Below are 19,417 nucleotides of genomic sequence, written 5' to 3' on the forward strand. Positions count from 1 at the left end.
ACTTCCCTTGATCGATTTGTTGACAGAGGGCGCTTTTTCAAGATGTCGGGTGGTCCGCTTGTAAATAATTTTGAAGTCCCTTCTTGGTAATATTTCTCATTGCTTTTATGAACATATACATTCATTTTGATTGCATTCAAATTATTTTTGTCTTTTATGAAAAGTAGAATATGTCTGCATCTTTAAATCCTGCGAAAATATAAACATTTTAATGTTTACTTCTGTCATATGTTGAAATTTGGTGGGTGGAGAAAATGTTCACGTGTTTTTATGATTATCAATATTAATAATCTTTGTTTCACTATCATGGATTACGGTTTGTTTAAATGTATCAGTTACTAAATAGGTTATCGACTATATGGTTGTCATTTACTGTACTACAATCTGTAGTTGAAATTAGCACAGCAAGCAAAGCATTACAGAAGAAATTGGTGCTTGTTCATCCAGATTAATTTCAGTGACAGCATTTAAATGTCTCATCATATTCCTGCAATGATCTTTTGTGATATACAATTTAAAATCAAATTTCGCCAAAAAAAATGACTGTTGAAGTTCCATTTAAAGTCATTAATTGCTGAATAGTGTAAACACATTCCCGCCAACACTAATGTAACTAAGAATTATTGCGCCTGGCTATTTCCAGTTGAATAGTTAAGTAAAGGTATGATAAAATGATAAAAAATAACTTAGACTTAGATAAAAGAAGATCTGAAATTCAGCAAGGCAAAACCTGTCGTCTGTGTTCAATAACGGTCTTTGCAGCTAACAACTACGATTTGGTTCCCTGCTTGCTGTGTATGTGACTCAACAGGAATAAAAACAAAACAGTTGCTTTGCAAGCAACAATAAGCCTTAACCAAAGTTCGTGCAGATATCATCCTGGATCACAGCATGCATTAAACAAGTATCAACTAGAATTTTCTACATCTACAAAGTTTCTGTCATCGCCACCAAGGATACACATATTGCATGAACCATAAGCTAATTGACTGACAACATTTCATTTAATCATATATTTGTCCTAAAAAGAAAAAGTATACGCTACATTAACCTTTAGTTTCTTTTAGGTTGTCTCTTACATAATATTGTTTTTGCCTCTCCTTCAGAGAGCTACATACATGGATGAGAGATTACATAATTTGATTCTTGTAAGTTTTCGGACATTTCTAAACATAAATCTCCACACATGTTTGAATTTGCATCCATCCAGAAACAAGATTTTGCCAGTTAAATGTCCCATGGTACATGATCCAATGATGCTGAATTCATAACATTAGGATGTATTTAAAACCGTCTCCGTGACCGAGTGGTTAAGGCGTCCGCCTACGGAGCGGGCATTTAAAGGGTAGTGCTTGGAGAAGTGGTGTACACAGTACTGGTTTAACCCAGGAAAGTTGTACCAAGGGTATCGTACCTGGACTTTCTTGTGTTCCACCACTGTCTCTTCCGCTTGCTGTCCCTTCAGCAAAAACAAAGGACCCCGTTGGAAATAAGTGCTTGCACTTTCATGGGTAATCCTTGACCGCAAGGTCTTAAGAAATGCATTCTTAACTGTAATTTTGCTCACTGTCACATTCAACAAAACATTGTAATTTTCAAAGAAAGGTAGTGTGGATGATCTTATGAGGAAGTAATCTTGTTAAGTAAAGACATTCTTGCTGTTTTTTTCAGGGCTGGAAAACCAGCTCCAGGCCTACATTTGGATGTAACAAAGGATACAAAGTTAGTTCAGGTATGTTCAGAGAATAAGGATCAGGCAAAACCAACAGATTTTGGCCATTGAATGTTTGAAGCGAATGAACAATGTATTTTTCCTTTCAGTTTAGAAACATGAGGATGCGAAGTCAAAAATCATTTCTCCTATATGTTTTATAATTAAAAAAATATCTGACATGTCTATAAATTTATTGTCCCTTTTAAGACTTACAGGTAATAGCCCTTGTATGCAATATTCATTTTGTCTCAGTCTAGAACATAAATGAGTAATTTTATGCACCAAGACATTGAATCACTAGCTGGAAGGATTGGTAGTGGTCAGCTGAAAGGTGCTATAATAATACTGGGCATTCATGCAGGTGACTTAAAGCTTGTCTAGCTTGTTTTTCCTCACCAGGATATTTGGATTATTCTCTAGGAACAATGCTCTTCAACATAATTATGAATACCTAATGCTTTATTACTTCTTACCCCTACTTACTGGTACATAATGACAGATATGTTTCTTTTTGTTTTTTGTTCAATCAATTTAGAACTCAGGTGTTACAAATGCTTTTCTATATCATTTAAAATATGCTGAAATACCCAAATTTATGTAAATTCATGAAGTTGATCACCGGAACATCATTTTGAAATGATAACTGTTTTATTGAGCATGTATCTTTGAAAAATATGATGACAATAATGCACTCGAACAGCGACATGGATACATGAAGTTCAGTGACATGTCTTTACACAAGTGCTAAAGCAAATGACAGAGTATCAGCCTGATGTCCATCTGGTCATCAGGTTATTTATACTGCCAAACATCAATTGAACTCAGAAAAGAATGTTAGTCATTCAATATTTTAGATAACTACTTGACATTAAATTTCAATAGGTTTCCATTTACAAACTTAACAAGTTCATTTTTGTTTTCAGAAATTGATGATAGATGAGAAGAAGTGCTATTTTTTTGGTCGTAACAAGCAGATGTGTGATTTCTGTATCGACCATGCATCATGTTCCCGGGTGCACGCAGCTCTCGTATGGCATCGGCATCTCTCCAGGCCCTTCCTCATAGACCTGGGCAGTAGTAAGTTAATGCTTGTGTTCATCAAAACTTTGTTTTAATGTTGAACCTACACAGTGAAGAAAATAAGCAAAAAAAAATCAGTTGAAGAAAAGAATAGGCAACTGTTCAATGTAATTACCAAATGAAATGTATCTAGATGATTTTGGTTAAATGGCATTAAATGGCATTTCATACAAGTTTAGAAAACAACAACACAACAAACCTACCAAAGTATGCAGATGGGTATGATGGAATCTATTCTATTAATTTGAGAAAATACAGTGGTATATGTATCCACTGTAAGGATTATCGGTAAAAGACACTTAACTTTGCCATCCCTTCAGCACATGGCACTTACATTGGCCACATCAGACTGGAATCAAAGAAGCCCCAACAGATCCCAATAGACAGCGAGATCCACTTTGGAGCTTCGACCCGTATCTACATCATCCGGGAGCGGCCCCAGATCTCCCAGGCAGATGATGGGGACCAGGCTGGGGACAAAGATGGGAACCTGTTAGGACTCCCAGAGAACGAGAATGAGCTAGATGTATGTTGAAACTTGATGAATATGATTGATATTAAGTGAAGGGGTTAGCATACAAATTATTTTTGCTGCACACACTTCCTGACTTATTGAAACAATATACAAGCAAGAAGTGTGAGTTGTATGATTTTAACATGAGGGTAATGGTGTACTGTCTGTTTTGTACCATATTGTATAGGACGACATTCACTAAGTAGTGTGCGTATTAGTGAATATCATTGTAGCCGATTGGCGCGTGTAAGAGCTCTGCCTACTGGTTAACGTTCGGATTTGAAAATTAAAGAAAGAACAGAGAAAGAAACAAATAAAATGAAATGTGGCCTTTAATATAACATTGTCAACAGGATTATATCTTGAACTTTCTATCTTTTTATCAAAAAGATTAAGTTAATTTTCAGGGAGTAATAAACTTCCAAACTTCCTGTAGCAGAAGCCCCAACAGATACATGTTCGCAATGCAGTATTATGGTGTATCTTTCAGAACCTAACAGAGTTCAACACTGCCCACAACAGACGAAGTATGCCCCTGCAGGATAACAAAGATGCTTCAAACCCACTAAAAAGAAAACACAAAAATGTCAATATCACATTCTGTGAGGACGATGAAATTATAAATCCAGGTAAGTAGGGTCTTTGTTATAACATGCTTTTGGGTAACAGTCTTTTTGAAAATATTTGTTTTAATTTTTTGAAGGATTAAAAGGTAATAAAGTGCTAGAAGCACATGCATGTACATGATAACAACATGTAAAAAATATCATACACGGTATTTAAAAAAAAATGTTTATAATAAATTATGTTCACTTAACCTATGTCACAATATTTCTCTGATGTTTTATTACTGATATACCAATTGTTCAATATTACTGATGTTTAATACTTGTAAAAATGTATACAAAAGTTTTTAAAAGAACAACAACAAAAAACATGTAATGTTTTGCAAAACTTATTAATCTAAACGTTTTGGCATTACACCTTCAGCAGAAGACAATAATCAAAGATAGGATTTTCAATTTCAAGTGTTTTATTAAACAATATTAAACAAATCCAAAGAAGTGGTTTTACTCAATACTTATTGTGATACTTTTTAAACAAAGAAGTGATGCACTGAATGAAATCGTCTTAGGATATTTTATAAGTAAGTACGAGGGTTGTCCGGAAAGTTTTGACACTGTGTCTATATTTCAAAATGTTTTTAATATAAATCAACAAACAATAAACAGCTGTGTATATAGACTATTCACGAGTTTTCTTTTGAAAAATAAAAAAAAATAATAATCTCAAATTAAGGAAGGAAATGGTTGTCAAGACAACCCATCTAGCGCTTCACGGAGCACTTTGAAATTGACGTTTTCTGAAAATTGTTCACAATTCATATATACTACTCCGTCTGAATAATAGACGCCAAAACGTCACGTCAAAACATATGACGACAGTATGACGTCAGCTGCATCACTAAGCAAATTATTGACGCAATCTAACAGTAGACATGGTTGTAACGATCAGCGGAAGTAGAGAGGTATTTCGAAGGTGTCGGAAAAAAACCAACGTTAACGTCACGCACGGAGCAGCGCGCTGTGATCAAACACTGTGTTCGCAGCGGAATAACTCCTACAAATACATATACATTTCTAACACGGGATAAATCAAAGCCAGCATGTTCAAGGGCTTTGGTATTTCGCTGGTATAAACGTTTCAGTGACGAGCATGGAAATGTGTGCGATTAGAAGCGGAGCAGCAGACCGTCAGTCGTGAGTGAAATTGACGTAAATTCAGTGCAGGACATGTTACAAGAAGACTGGCGGAGGACAGAGAGGGAAATTGACGAATCCGTTCAGCTAAAAAGAACAGTTGTTCATTATATCATAAAAGGGTGGTACGGAGAGATATTCAAGCAATGAGTTGATTTTCACCGTAAGTGTGTACGTGCAGAAGGAGCGTATTTTGAAAAACTGTAAATGACGTGATGGAATGAGACAACGAAGTGCTCCGTGGCTTGTAATCTGTACTTTTTGTAATGTTTGTTGTATACGTTCACTTCGTAGTATATTGTTGAAACTTTCAGGATTTGTTTATATGAGATACGATTGACAGCTGATAAAATTTTAATTGCATCCTATGAGTGGTAAGTTTTTTATGAATGCAGTCTCAAAACTTTCCGGACAACCCTCGTATCATATTTAATATAAGCCCTGGTATTATGGTTACCTTTACAACGACTGTTTTGTGATATTTCAGAGGATGTTGATCCCTCCATAGGAAAGTTCAGAAATCTTGTCTCTACACATGTAATTGCAACCAAGGTATGTTAATTCTGATTTTCACCTTGGTTTGATCATTGCTATATTTCAAAAAAGATTTAAATGGAGACCAAACTTCAGCATCTGTACTTGTTGTAAATTCATTCGAATTAGGCTTTCAATTAATTGCCAGTATTCTTACATTAGTGATTCGCATAAAACAAAACAAAAAGTATTTGCGTATTTGTGTAAATTAGGACCACTGGTTGGTTATTCATCTTTTAGTGAAATTCTTCACCATACTCTCATCTTCTCTTGTACAATACCGTATTCTTTTGTACAATTCTTTATCAGACTCCCATATTCTTTTGTACAATTCTTCATCAGACGTCCCATCTTCTCTTGCACAATCCCATATTCTTTTGTAAAATTCTTCATCAGACTTCCATATTCTTTTGTACAATTCTTCATCAGACTCCCATCTTTCTTTTGTTCAATTCTTAATCATACTCTCATCCCCTCATGTACAATTCTTCATCAGACTCTCAGATTCTTCTGTCATTTATTCATCAGATTCCAATATTTTTTGTACAATTCTTCATCGGAATCCCATCTTCTTTTGTACAATTCTTCATCAGATTCCCACCTTCTTTTGTATAATTTCTCATCAGACTTCCATGTTCTTTTGTACAATTCTTCATCAGAATCCCATCTTCTTTTGTTTGTACAATTCCTCATCTGATTCCCATCTTCTTTTGTACAATTCCTCATCAGAATCCAATCTTCTTTTGTACAATTCTTCATCAGATTCCCACCTTCTTTTGTACAATTCTTCATTATATTCCCACCTTCTTTTGTACAATTCGTCATCAGATTCCCATCTTCTTTTGTACAATTCCTCATCAGACTTCCATCTTCTTTTGTAAAATTCTTCATCAGATTCCCACCTTCTTTTGTACAATTGCTCATCAGATTCCTATCTTCTCTTGTACAATTCTTCATCAGATTCCCATCACAGGTTCCCACCTTCTCTTGTACAATACTTCATCATAATCCCATCTTCTTCTGTACAATTCCTCATCAGATTCTCATCTTCTCTTGTACAATTCTTCATCAGAATCCAATCTTCTTCTGTACAATTCTTCATCAGACTTCCATCTTCTCTTGTACAATTCTTCATCAGATTCCCATCTTCTTTTGTCCAATTTCTCATCAGATTCCCATCTTCTTTTGTACAATTCCTCGTCAGATTCCCATCTTCTTTTGTGAAATTCCTCATCAGATTCCAATCTTATTTTGTACAATTCCTCATCAGATTCCCATCTTCTTTTGTACAATTCCTCATCAGATTCCCATCATCTTTATGTACAATTCCTCATCAGATTCCCATCTTCTTTTGCACAATTCTTCCCCAGATTCCCATCTTCTTTTGTACAATTCTTCATCAGATTCCCATCTTCTTTTGTACAATTCTTCATCAGAATCCCATCTTCTTTTGTACAATTCTTCATCAGATTCCCATCTTCTTTTGTCCAATTCCTCTTCAGATTCCCATCTTCTTTTGTGAAATTCCTCATCAGATTCCCATCTTATTTTGTACAATTCCTCATCAGATTCCCATCTTCTTTTGTACAATTCCTCATCAGATTCCCATCATCTTTATGTACAATTCCTCATCAGATTCCCATCTTCTTTTGCACAATTCTTCCCCAGATTCCCATCTTCTTTTGTACAATTCTTCATCAGATTCCCATCTTCTTTTGTACAATTCTTCATCAGAATCCCATCTTCTTTTGTACAATTCTTCATCAGATTCCCATCTTCTTTTGTACAATTTCTCATCAGACTTCCATCCTCTTTTGTACAATTCCTCATCCGATTCCCATCTTCTCTTGTACAATTCTTCATCAGAATCCCATCTTCTTCTGTACAATTCTTCATCAGATTCCCATCTTCTTTTGTACAATTCTTCATCAGATTCCCATCCTCTTTTGTACAATTCTTCATCAGACTTCCATCCTCTTTTGTACAATTCCTCATTAGATTCCCACCCTCTTTTGTACAATTCCTCATCAGATTCCCATCTTCTTTTGTACAATTCTTCATCAGATTCCTACCTTCTTTTGTACAATTCTTCATCAGATTCCCATCTTCTTTTGTACAATTCCTCATCAGACTTCCATCTTCTTTTGTACAATTCTTCATCAGAATCCCATCTTCTCTCGACAATTATTCATCAGATTCCAATCTTTTTTTGTACAATTCCTCATCAGAATCCAATCTTTTTTTGTACAATTCCTCATCAGATTCCCATCTTCTTTTGTACAATTCCCCATCAGATTCCCGCCTTCTCTTGTACAATTCTTCATCAGATTCCCATCTTCTTTTGTTTGTACAATTCCTCATCCGATTCCCATCTTCTCTTGTACAATTCTTCATCAGAATCCCATCTTCTTCTGTACAATTCTTTATCAGAATCCCATCTTCTTTTGTACAATTCTTCATCAGATTCCCATCCTCTTTTGTACAATTCTTCATCAGATTCCCAACTTCTTCTGTACAATTCTTCATCAGATTCCCATCTTCTTTTGTACAATTCTTCATCAGATTCCCATCTTCTTCTGTACAATTCTTCATCAGATTCCCATCTTCTTTTGTACAATTCTGATGAAATTCTTCATCAGACTTCCATCTTCTCTTGTACAATTCTTTATCAGACCTCTCATCTTCTTCTGTACAATTCCTCATCAGATTCCCATCTTCTGTTGTACGATTATTCATCAGACCTCTCATCTTCTTCTGTACAATTTCTCATCAGACTTCTATTCTCATTAGTACAATTATTCATCAGACCTCTCATCTTCTTCTGTACAATTCCTCATCAGATTCCCATCATCTTTATGTACAATTCCTCATCAGATTCCCATCTTCTTTTGCACAATTCTTCCCCAGATTCCCATCTTCTTTTGTACAATTCTTCATCAGATTCCCATCTTCTTTTGTACAATTCTTCATCAGAATCCCATCTTCTTTTGTACAATTCTTCATCAGATTCCCATCTTCTTTTGTACAATTTCTCATCAGACTTCCATCCTCTTTTGTACAATTCCTCATCCGATTACCATCTTCTCTTGTACAATTCTTCATCAGAATCCCATCTTCTTCTGTACAATTCTTCATCAGATTCCCATCTTCTTTTGTACAATTCTTCATCAGATTCCCATCCTCTTTTGTACAATTCTTCATCAGACTTCCATCCTCTTTTGTACAATTCCTCATTAGATTCCCACCCTCTTTTGTACAATTCCTCATCAGATTCCCATCTTCTTTTGTACAATTCTTCATCAGATTCCTACCTTCTTTTGTACAATTCTTCATCAGATTCCCATCTTCTTTTGTACAATTCCTCATCAGACTTCCATCTTCTTTTGTACAATTCTTCATCAGAATCCCATCTTCTCTCGACAATTATTCATCAGATTCCAATCTTTTTTTGTACAATTCCTCATCAGAATCCAATCTTTTTTTGTACAATTCATCATCAGATTCCCATCTTCTTTTGTACAATTCCCCATCAGATTCCCGCCTTCTCTTGTACAATTCTTCATCAGATTCCCATCTTCTTTTGTTTGTACAATTCCTCATCCGATTCCCATCTTCTCTTGTACAATTCTTCATCAGAATCCCATCTTCTTCTGTACAATTCTTTATCAGAATCCCATCTTCTTTTGTACAATTCTTCATCAGATTCCCATCCTCTTTTGTACAATTCTTCATCAGATTCCCAACTTCTTCTGTACAATTCTTCATCAGATTCCCATCTTCTTTTGTACAATTCTTCATCAGATTCCCATCTTCTTCTGTACAATTCTTCATCAGATTCCCATCTTCTTTTGTACAATTCTGATGAAATTCTTCATCAGACTTCCATCTTCTCTTGTACAATTCTTTATCAGACCTCTCATCTTCTTCTGTACAATTCCTCATCAGATTCCCATCTTCTGTTGTACGATTATTCATCAGACCTCTCATCTTCTTCTGTACAATTTCTCATCAGACTTCTATTCTCATTAGTATAATTATTCATCAGACCTCTCATCTTCTGTACAATTCTTCATCAGACTTCCATTCTCATTAGTTAAATTCTTGATCAATCTCCCTCTTCATTAGATTCCATCTGTTTTATTAGATTGGTATAGTTCAACTGTTTAAATGATAATTGTCTTGATCTTTTAAATACTATTTTATTATCTATTTTTGATCATATTTGGGCTGCTAAATATAGTTTATTCTTCCTTAAATGGGTCTGTTATAAGGGCAATTCACAATTCTATAATGACTATATTTTATAAAGAATTGTTTTATTGGAATAAAGTAAAGTCCTTCTTAAAGGTGTTTTTGAGCATAGAAGTCACAGCAAGAAATAATGTACATTTACCAAATTTGTTAATGCGGTTTTCACAATTGAGAGCGCTCTGGACCAATTCTCAAAAACGTGAGAAAAACATTGAAATATAATGAAAAGATGATGACAAGTTTATTGATTTTCCAGAGAGCCAAGATAGACACAGGATTACCACAGGGAACAATGACGGACAACATCACAAAACGTTTACAGAGTTTCTCGTACACACAAACCTTGTATGACCATGCTCCTGGGTCAGGACTCACTGCAGCTAGCTCATTCAGTATGGCCTCAAAACTAGGCGTGCCATTACCAAACCTTGCTCCGAATGTGGACGAAGACATTGTCGTGCCCCAGATAAATCCAACTCCATCAGTGACTATTGGGCCTGAGGATGTGTCAAAGGAGCCAAAGAAAAAGAAATACGCAAAAGAAGCATGGCCTGGAAAAAAGCCTACACATTCATTACTGGTGTGACCTGTGTGCATGTGTTTTATAAGTGCAGTATTTTTTATAATATTTGGAGCAGAAGCCTGTGACTGTATTCATGGCTAGGGCAACTGTGCATGGTGGTTTCCACACAACATTATTGCAGCATATTATTTAAATCATTGTTGTGCAAGTAATGTCCTTTCACTATTATGTAGTATGTATAGGTACCGTAGTTTGATTTGCTTCAGCATGAAAAACATCTTTGTTGGAAAAAAGTAACAAGGAGAATCATTTAGCTCTTCGTTCATTTATATTTCATTAATTAAAACTATGAATTCTTTATTCAATTATGAAAAAAATGCATTTGAATTTTGTTAAAATAGGACTGTTTCACTTTGAGATGTCCAAAAATTATTTTTCTTGTCTCAACAAAGAAGCCCTTTCCATGCTTGGATCAGATGAAACCACCCACCTTGTGTTCCTATGCATTTTATTTCAGTTGCACCCTTTAAACTGTTGTTGTAGCAAAGGGTTTTAATGACATTGCATTTAATGCAAAATGTTAAGAATAAATTATATTGAATTTGTTCATGTTTTTTCAAAGATCTTGAATGTTTTATATGCTCCTCAAAGTTGAGCATTTTAAAATCGCACCGTCAGTCATGATTCCATCTGTCTTTCTGGTTTTCTGTGTTTGGGCTATACTTTAATCATGCACATCTAGGGATTATTAAACAGGACTGGCACATATATGAAACCTTGCTATGATGTGCAAGACCCACTTCTCTCCCTTTAAGGTCAAAGTCACATTTTAATCGAATGCTGCATACATTTGTATATGCAACATAGAGTATACTTGGTCATGTTATAGCTGTAATTTTGTCATGCATGGAGGGATTTTAAAATTACTTGGCACATGTGTTTGGTACATAAAGTCAAAGACGACATGCTGGACGTACATCACTATATCTTTCTTCATGACCCCCCCCCCCCCCACACACACACACACACTTGAGGTCAACCACCATTTTTACTATGCCTCTAGTTTATGTCACCTCTTCCTGAATGAAGGCAATTTAGAGATATCATACTGGATGGCACTTCAGCGGCATTTGTTACTCACTGTGACAGCTCTTGTTTTATATTTAAAATGTAATTTGAAGTGTATTGCCATTGTAATATTTGTTTTAAGGCAAATCAAAATGATGATTTCTATTCATTTTACTTCCTGAAAATATAAAATTGTTATATTTAACTTCTATCGTTTTATAGGTTTCTTAATTAACATATAAAGTTGAAACATTCATAACTTATGATCATGATTATAACTTTTAATTTTCATCATAATAGTATTAAATGTTCATGCAGGCAACAATTTGCACTGTCTTCCTGGCATTACCTCCAACTATTGTACTGTCTTCTGGATCTCTTGTTGCCTCATCAACAATACCATGCCTATGGGGTCTTCTGTTGACTTCATTGACAATACCATTGCTTCAGGGTCGCCTGTTAACCTCATCAACAATAACATGGCTACAGGGGCTCCTGATGACCGCATTAACAATACCATGGCTACAGGGGCTCTTGTTGACCACATGAACAATACCATGGCTACGGGTTCTCCAGTGGAGCTCATTAACCATACCCTTGCTACAAAGTATCCTGTTGACAACATTGACAATACCATGTCTATGAAGTTAGCTGCTGACAACATGGACAATTAAATGGCTACAGGGTCTCCTGTTGACCTCATTGACAATATGATGGTTGCGGGGTCTCCTGGTGACCTCTTTGACATTTCCATGGCTACAGGGTCTCCTGCTGACCTGACGAATTAAGCACAAGTACTGCACGGCTCAAAGCACAAGCTAGGAAGCCCTTCATGAGTCAAACAAGCCTGGAAGTCCTGAATGAGTCAACCACAAGCTGAAGCCCTGTAGAGATAAAGCACAAGCCCAGAAGCCCTGCATGTGTCAAACAGAAGCCTGAAAACCCTACGCGGGTTAAAGCTCAACCCCAAAAGGCCCTGCAAGGGTCAAATGCTTCTGGACTTTTTCAACTTCTGCATTTAATATAGCAGTAGTTGTAAAAAAAAATATACCAAGCACTAGTGTTAGATTTTGGGCTGACTGATGTCAAAGGTGCATGTCTTTGTTATTTAGTTTAAGTTTCTACCAGAAATTTTCATAATATTTTTGTCATAAACAAGTTTCAAACCATGCATGTATGGCTTTTTGAAAATGTTTATTTTTTCAAAAAAATTGTTTACATTAATTTTGTTGTACAAAATCCATCATACAAACATTTGTATGTGTTAATCTGGTGTCTTGATTAAATTTTTTAACTGTAACCATTGTGCAGGAAGACGATGTACTTGTTAGTTATACATGTATCAATGAAATTGTGAAAATATTTTTTTATCCAAAAGATTAAACAAAGTAATTAAATATTGTTAAGTAAATCTAACAGTTTTAATAAGTCTTAAGGGTAAAATGCTTCAAGAACAGAGATACATTGCACTTAAATTGATTGACATATATTGACAGGAAATGAAGCCCAAATATTTTGTTTTAATGTTAAGTGATGTAAAATGTGACTACATTTACACTTATCATCACCATCCTACGATTTTTTGTATATATGTTATATTATCCATGATACATTAACACGAACAAAACAGGACTGTGCAGAAAACTAGTACAGTGATTTTTTTGTTTCTGTTCAGTAGAAAATACATGATTAATAATTGTGATTAAATTGAGAAATTGACACAATTTCAGTTATTCTGTTTAAATTGCTGAAGATGAACATTATCTTCAGGTTCAATGTTTTTTTGTAAACTAGAAAAAGATTCAACTTTCTCTAATTAACCAAGGTCAAGGTCACCAACTTGGATTAATTATCCCGCAGTGGCATATTATGCTCCTCATTTCTAAATTCTTTCATTTAACTGTGAAAAGTTTGAATGTAACTTGGCACAAATGTCTATCACAGCTAGGCAATGTGTTGAATACAACACAAAGGTTCAAGATCAAGTTCAAAATGTAAGGTTCCAGGTAGCTTAATTTTCTGTTTAGTCAACACTTTAACTTAAAAAATGGTTGACTTATTTTCTTCTCCCAGGTCAATGTCCAGTACAATACCCCAGTTTTGCCATAAATCTTAATCGCAGCATGCTTAAAGGCATACCATACTTAAGTACTCTGAAATATGTAATTAAGAAAAGAACAAGAGCTGTCACAGTATGTGACGAATGCCCCCGAATGTGACATTGGCCTATGAACAAGGTCATTACATGAATTGTTGATCTTGCCTTTATGTGTCAAATACATATGGCAAGTTATTGTAAATTGCCTCTGAACATAATAAAATACCACCCATACTTGACAACCTACACCCTTATGTCCTTATATTCAGCATTCCATTGTGAATAAACACTAAGTGTATCTTTCACCTTAAAGGTAGGGACATGGGTCTTGCACGCGACACGTCGTCATGGTATGTCGAACACATGTGGCAAGTTATTTTAAAATCTGTCCATACAAGAGAAAGTTACAGCCCGAACACGACAACCTATACTCTATGTCCTTATAAGCAGCATTCCATTGACAATAAACACTAAGTGTGACCTTGACCTTAGAGATAGGGAAACAGGTCGGGCACGTGACATGTCGTCTTTATATGCCGAACACATGGCAAGTTATTTTAAAATACGTCCATACAAGAGAAAGCTACAGCCCGGACACGACAACCTATACTCTATGTCTTTATATCCAGCATTCCATTGTGAATAAACACGTAAAGTGTGACTTTGAGCTTAGAGGGAGGGACACGGGTCTTGCACGTTACACTTCGTCTTGGTATGTCGAACACATGTGGCAAGTAATTTTAAAATATGTCCATACAAGAGAAAGTTACAGCCCGAACACGACAACCTATACTCTTGCAGCATTCCATTGTGAATAAACACCTAAGTGTGACCTTGACCTTAGAGGGAGGGACACGGGTCTTAAAGTGTTAAAACTGAAAATAGGTGAACATTACAATTAATATCAAAACCTAGATATTGTGATAAGCATGATCCTATCATTTTGCCCCCCATTCGAAGAAGAGTGGGTATATTGCTTTGCACATGTTGGTCGGTCGGTAGACCAAAGCTTGTGACATATGTCGGAGTGATAACTGAACTCAACAATTCCCGAACCTTTTCTTCATCAAACTTGACATGAAGGTTGGGACTGACCAGTAGATGACCCCTATTGATTTTATGGATCATCAGGTCAAAGATCAAGGTCACAGTGACCTTTAACATGAAAAGGTTGTCAAAACTTGTTCGAGTGATTACTGATAACACATTGCCTGGACATATGGTCATCAAATTTGACATTAAGGCTGGGCATGACCGTAAGATGACCCCTATTGATTTAAGGGGTCAAAGTCGCAGTGATCTTGAATGCTTAAAGGTTGTCGGAGTGATAACTAGACAATGCCTGCACCCATGGCCCTCAAACTTGACCTTGAGCCTGACCCGTTGATTTTTCACATTGAAGTTCACTTGTACAAAATAGGCTCATTTACATTATGGTTAGCTTGGCAAAGATTGGATATGAACTACTAAAGATAGAGAAGTGAATTTGATAGAGAAGTGAATTTTTTTCACATTATTGACAGTGACAGAACCAATCATTCTAAGTATCAAACTTGTATGAAATATAATATACACCAATATATTTTTTTATATTATTCAAGAGGAAGAACTGATTGAAGCAACCTTCCATGGCTGGTTGTCGCTTTTCCATGGATTATGCACACAAGCATTATAACAAATTTTGGTTAAAATTGGTAACTACTCAAGTTAGAGCTGATTTCAGTGCAAACATCGTCTGCTTGTCACTGGTTATTCAACCTGATTTTGAATATTGCCTTCTGGTTACTAGTAAATATAACCTAGACTTTATTTACAACTGCTTTAAACTGTAACAACAAACAACATATTTCAATTATTTTTCTCTTTTTATTTCTTCCCCACTGGGTGTACAAGCCAATGGAAGCAAAGTATGTTTACGCATCGGCGATGGTAACCTCTACCTCAACACCGGGCTCGATGCTGATGGATGTGATCTGCTTCACAATCTCGCTAGGTGAGTGCAGGTCAATCAGACGTTTGTGAATTCTCATCTGGAACCTAGGAGCAAAACATTGAAAAAGTTTAAAAGTGACATACATACATACATCATATGAAGTGACAAACACTGTGAATAGGCTTCCATACCTTACTGGGCAATACATGTCGTATGAAATATTTGGATAAATGTTGTACATGTGGCACAATTTTTTTTATATACAGAGCGTTTCAAAACTTTGAAGTTCGCAAAGAAAGACCAATGACTAAAAATACATCAAACATAACCTAAAAATTCGTTGGTAATTATCCTAAATTGCATGGCATTCCAAGTCAATTCAATTTTTGCTGGTTTAACAAAACTTAAAAACTTTTACATGCCCAGGGCATACTTAGGCTTTTCCTTATTTCTATCACTGCAAAATAGTCCCATTTTTTAAGAAGGCCAAGACTTATTTTGTAAAGTACCTGTCCCATGTCTTGGAGCCCTCACCACAGGGTGTCTTTCTGGTGGTGATACGGAGAATCTTGGTTGGCATGCGTACGGGGCCCTTCACTTTCAGACTCTTCTCCTTGGCTCCCTTGATAAGATCAGCACACACTATAATAGTAATGAAAATATGGTATAATAATCATAATAGTCTTGCAAATACCGTGTGCTGTTCAAAATATTCGTAACATTTTTTCCAGTTTTCAATCATTATTAAGAAAAACATCAAAATGAAGAGTTCCATTCTTTATTTCATTTATCATTAACAAAATCTGTTTTAAGTGTTGTTATCATACCATCTCGAAGACTACAGATTGCAATTTTGACACATGAATACAAGTATATAAAATGATCTCATAACATCGATGACATAGACTTCACTACTTAATGAACCAGTCATTTGCCCATACTGCCATTAACTACTGGAACAAATGCCAATGATGTGGTTAGTTTTCAGTAAAATATTGGAAATATGTGGCAACCAATGAGGTTTAATCTCGGGAATTGGATTAAATTTTTAAAAAAGATACAAGCCAGCTTGGCGACGACGCAAAACCAGACATTAAGATAAAAGACAGGCCTTTGTGGCCAAACGAAGATTCCTTAAAAAAACATTAGGAAGGTATGATGTGCGATTTGTTTCAATACCCTTTTCCAGGCTCTTGACATTTCTGCTGGTAAGTGTGATCCTGATTCTGTGAATTGGGGCCTCATCAGTGGGGGCTTTGGAATCTTTATTGTAAGCCTGAAATTGAGGTTTAAGTTAAAAATACGTTTTAAGTCAATTACAAGTGTTTCCATAACAAATATCAATAAACGGTTCTCAGGTTGATATAATTAATAATAAATACATGAAGATTGAGAACCACGTGTTATGAAAAAAACGTCTTACGTCGAATCATAATTAATTTCTAAGCCAAATTTTGGTTTGAATAGTAAGTTGGTAATAAATACTAGTGTGTTCACCATTTTGTTTGTCCGGCCGACTTAATCAAAGAAAAAATTTCAATCTTTGAACAGTGGTGAGCCAGCGACGTCTTCTCTGCTCGGAATGGCGGCGTGAAAGGCTGATATAATTTTTGGTCGTGAGAATTGCAACACCTGGTTCAGGTTAAACATTACTAATTTACAATTCTCTCTCTCTCTCTCTCTCTCTGTCTCTCTCTCTCCCTCTCCCTCCCCCTCTCTCTCTCCCCCCCCCCCCCACTCTCTCTCTCTCTCCCTCTCTCTCTCTCTCTCTCTCTCGCTCTCTCTCTCTCTCTCTTCAATTTTTCAAAGGTGACATCACAGAGAAGTCCATTTTACTTATCTGGAATCTATTGCGATACATATCACTTTTCATTTAGCATACAGTTTTATTCATGCACATGTCCTTGATGATGCATAATAAGTTTACAAACACTGTTTTCTCGTTTTGAGCAAGATAAATTATACACTAGCGGGTACTTTGTGTGTATGTGTGTGTACGTTCTAATATCATACTCTAATCCGAGGGTCTGATATTAGATCTGATACTGGAATTGCATCAGTCAATACTTTTCACAGACCAGGTACTTTATGATACTAGGTGTTTTAGACCAAAAGCTTCCATGTGGTGGATCTGTGGTCTAGTGGTAACACAAGTGACTGTCAATCGAGGGGTTGCAGGTTCGATTCCTTGCCCGGACCACTAAACAAATACTAATCGTCTTCCAAGAGGGACGGTAAATGGGGGTCCCGTGTGACGGTGCTATACACTGGCGCACGTTTAAGAACCAGGGTAGCTTTAACCAGGGTTATATTTTGTCAGTGCACTATATGCTCCAAAAACATAAAATGACTAACAATCTTATCGGAGCATTCGCCGAATTGGCAAGGCCCGAGTTGCGATTATAAATAAGCTTACACACCAAGCTTCCACTACTCAGTGGTTCTTCACTCCTATAAGGTTTAATATTGTCCTTTCACACTGTATTATATGGGGAGTTTCAAACCAAAGATGTTTGACTGTGTGCCATCGTGCATTCAGATAACCTTGCATTTAAGTGCTACATACAGTATTAATTTATACCAACTCATTTAAAGCTGCACTCTCACATATATACCATTTTTACAACTTTTTTATTTTTTGTCTTGGAAAGAGCAAATTTTTGCGTAAATACCTGCAAACCAATGCTATAAGATTGCTGACAAAAAATCAGATCGTAGATTTTCATATTTCCGTTCGTAAATTAATGTTTTATGGCTTAAACCGTTACTAACGGTTTAAGAAAAATGCATAAAACATTAATTTTTGAACTTAAATATAAAAATCTGCGATCTTATTTTCATCAGCATTCTTTTATAACTGGTTTCCATGGATTTTCGCAAAAAATGGCTCGTTCCAAGACAAAAAATAAAAAAAGGTTGTCATAACGTTCAATCTGTGAGAGTGCAGCTGTAAGCATGAATGCAGTGAAACCATAGTTAATAAATTCACAGGGCACAGAAACAAGTACTAGTGGTAAGTAATTGCTGTTATAATCAATAAGTAGTCCCCTACCCGGGTTTTAAGTCTTGTTACAACACCATCTTTTAATTGCAAATTAAAACAATCGGCAATCATATTTTTAATATAAATATGTTTTACATTTTCTGTTGCTCTACCAGCAACTCAGCACCTAAACAAACAATATGTATTGTATACAATGATAAGGAATGCCTTATAAAGTTATAATGCTTAATGCCCGGGTCTGGACAAATGGTTCGTGTCGAGGGTACCCGGAGAAATATCCATGTACGTAGGGCGCTATTGCGACGCCTTGTGAGTACACCAGCCCGTTGACCCCCGGGCTCCGTCTTCCGCCGATCCCGGGGGCTCAGACGAAATACCCGGGCCAGCGAACTTCATAATCCCGCCACGCTCACCGTGGTGCAGTTTTTGCACGTGTGTTTGTCGCGATTCATTTTGACACGAGTCATATTATAATATTCACTTGTTTGGTACTTCAATTAACATTGAAACTATTTTTGTCCAAAGAAACATTAATTGAATCCATGTAGATCTTTACTACAAACTAAGATGTACGAACTTCAATATTTTTTACAGTGCAGAGTACTTTTTCCATTATTTTCATTGCTGTAGCAACAACCGCAGGATCCTGCTTTTTTCGAGCAGGACGGACAGATATACAATCAAACTATTCATGACAACTACAATTGTTGTTCAACGAAAAAAAAGGAATGGCATACACAATCTCCATTTAACATATAGCAAAGTTTATGAACGTACCCTTAATACTTTTTGAGTATGCCAATATCCAGGTAAAGTGTGATATTTTCATCACTTGCATCACCAATCAATCACATTTTTGTCCTACTTTTAAAGAAATAAAATTAATCTTCTTGTTACTGTCGATCTACTAAATAAGTTTCATGATCACCTTTCTGAGA

At 35.9% G+C, this 19,417-nt stretch overlaps 2 protein-coding genes across 2 annotated transcripts; one reads left to right on the plus strand and one right to left on the minus strand.

The window, feature by feature from the left end:
• The first annotated feature begins 11 nt into the window (after window positions 1-11).
• Window positions 12-10,981, plus strand: LOC128215595 (nuclear inhibitor of protein phosphatase 1-like). The gene is made up of 7 exons (XM_052922306.1): window positions 12-86; window positions 1,672-1,732; window positions 2,638-2,791; window positions 3,115-3,320; window positions 3,799-3,937; window positions 5,556-5,620; window positions 10,110-10,981. Exons 1-7 carry the CDS (start codon window positions 43-45, stop codon window positions 10,437-10,439), a joined length of 999 nt encoding a protein of 332 aa, XP_052778266.1. The 5' UTR covers window positions 12-42; the 3' UTR covers window positions 10,440-10,981.
• Window positions 10,982-15,388: 4,407 nt separating this feature from the next.
• On the minus strand, window positions 15,389-17,102 carry LOC128214452 (40S ribosomal protein S20). The gene is made up of 4 exons (XM_052920929.1): window positions 16,973-17,102; window positions 16,655-16,751; window positions 15,985-16,117; window positions 15,389-15,579 (listed from the first exon to the last, which is right to left on the minus strand). Exons 1-4 carry the CDS (start codon window positions 16,973-16,975, stop codon window positions 15,456-15,458), a joined length of 357 nt encoding a protein of 118 aa, XP_052776889.1. The 5' UTR covers window positions 16,976-17,102; the 3' UTR covers window positions 15,389-15,455.
• Window positions 17,103-19,417: the final 2,315 nt, after the last annotated feature.

This window comes from Mya arenaria, chromosome 13, assembly GCF_026914265.1.
Source record: "Mya arenaria isolate MELC-2E11 chromosome 13, ASM2691426v1".
Classification (NCBI taxonomy): Eukaryota; Metazoa; Mollusca; class Bivalvia; order Myida; family Myidae; genus Mya; species Mya arenaria.

Coding starts and splice junctions, on each gene's coding strand:
- LOC128215595 (XM_052922306.1), top strand. CDS start 43: ATGTCGGGTGGTCCGCTTGTAAATAATTTTGAAGTCCCTTCTTG. Junction 1,733..2,637: donor AGGATACAAAGTTAGTTCAG/GTATGTTCAGAG, acceptor TTTTGTTTTCAG/AAATTGATGATAGATGAGAA. Junction 2,792..3,114: donor CCTCATAGACCTGGGCAGTA/GTAAGTTAATGC, acceptor CCATCCCTTCAG/CACATGGCACTTACATTGGC.
- LOC128214452 (XM_052920929.1), bottom strand. Junction 16,118..16,654: donor TGTCAAGAGCCTGGAAAAGG/GTATTGAAACAA, acceptor TTACTATTATAG/TGTGTGCTGATCTTATCAAG. Junction 15,580..15,984: donor GGCTCCAAGACATGGGACAG/GTACTTTACAAA, acceptor TTTTGCTCCTAG/GTTCCAGATGAGAATTCACA.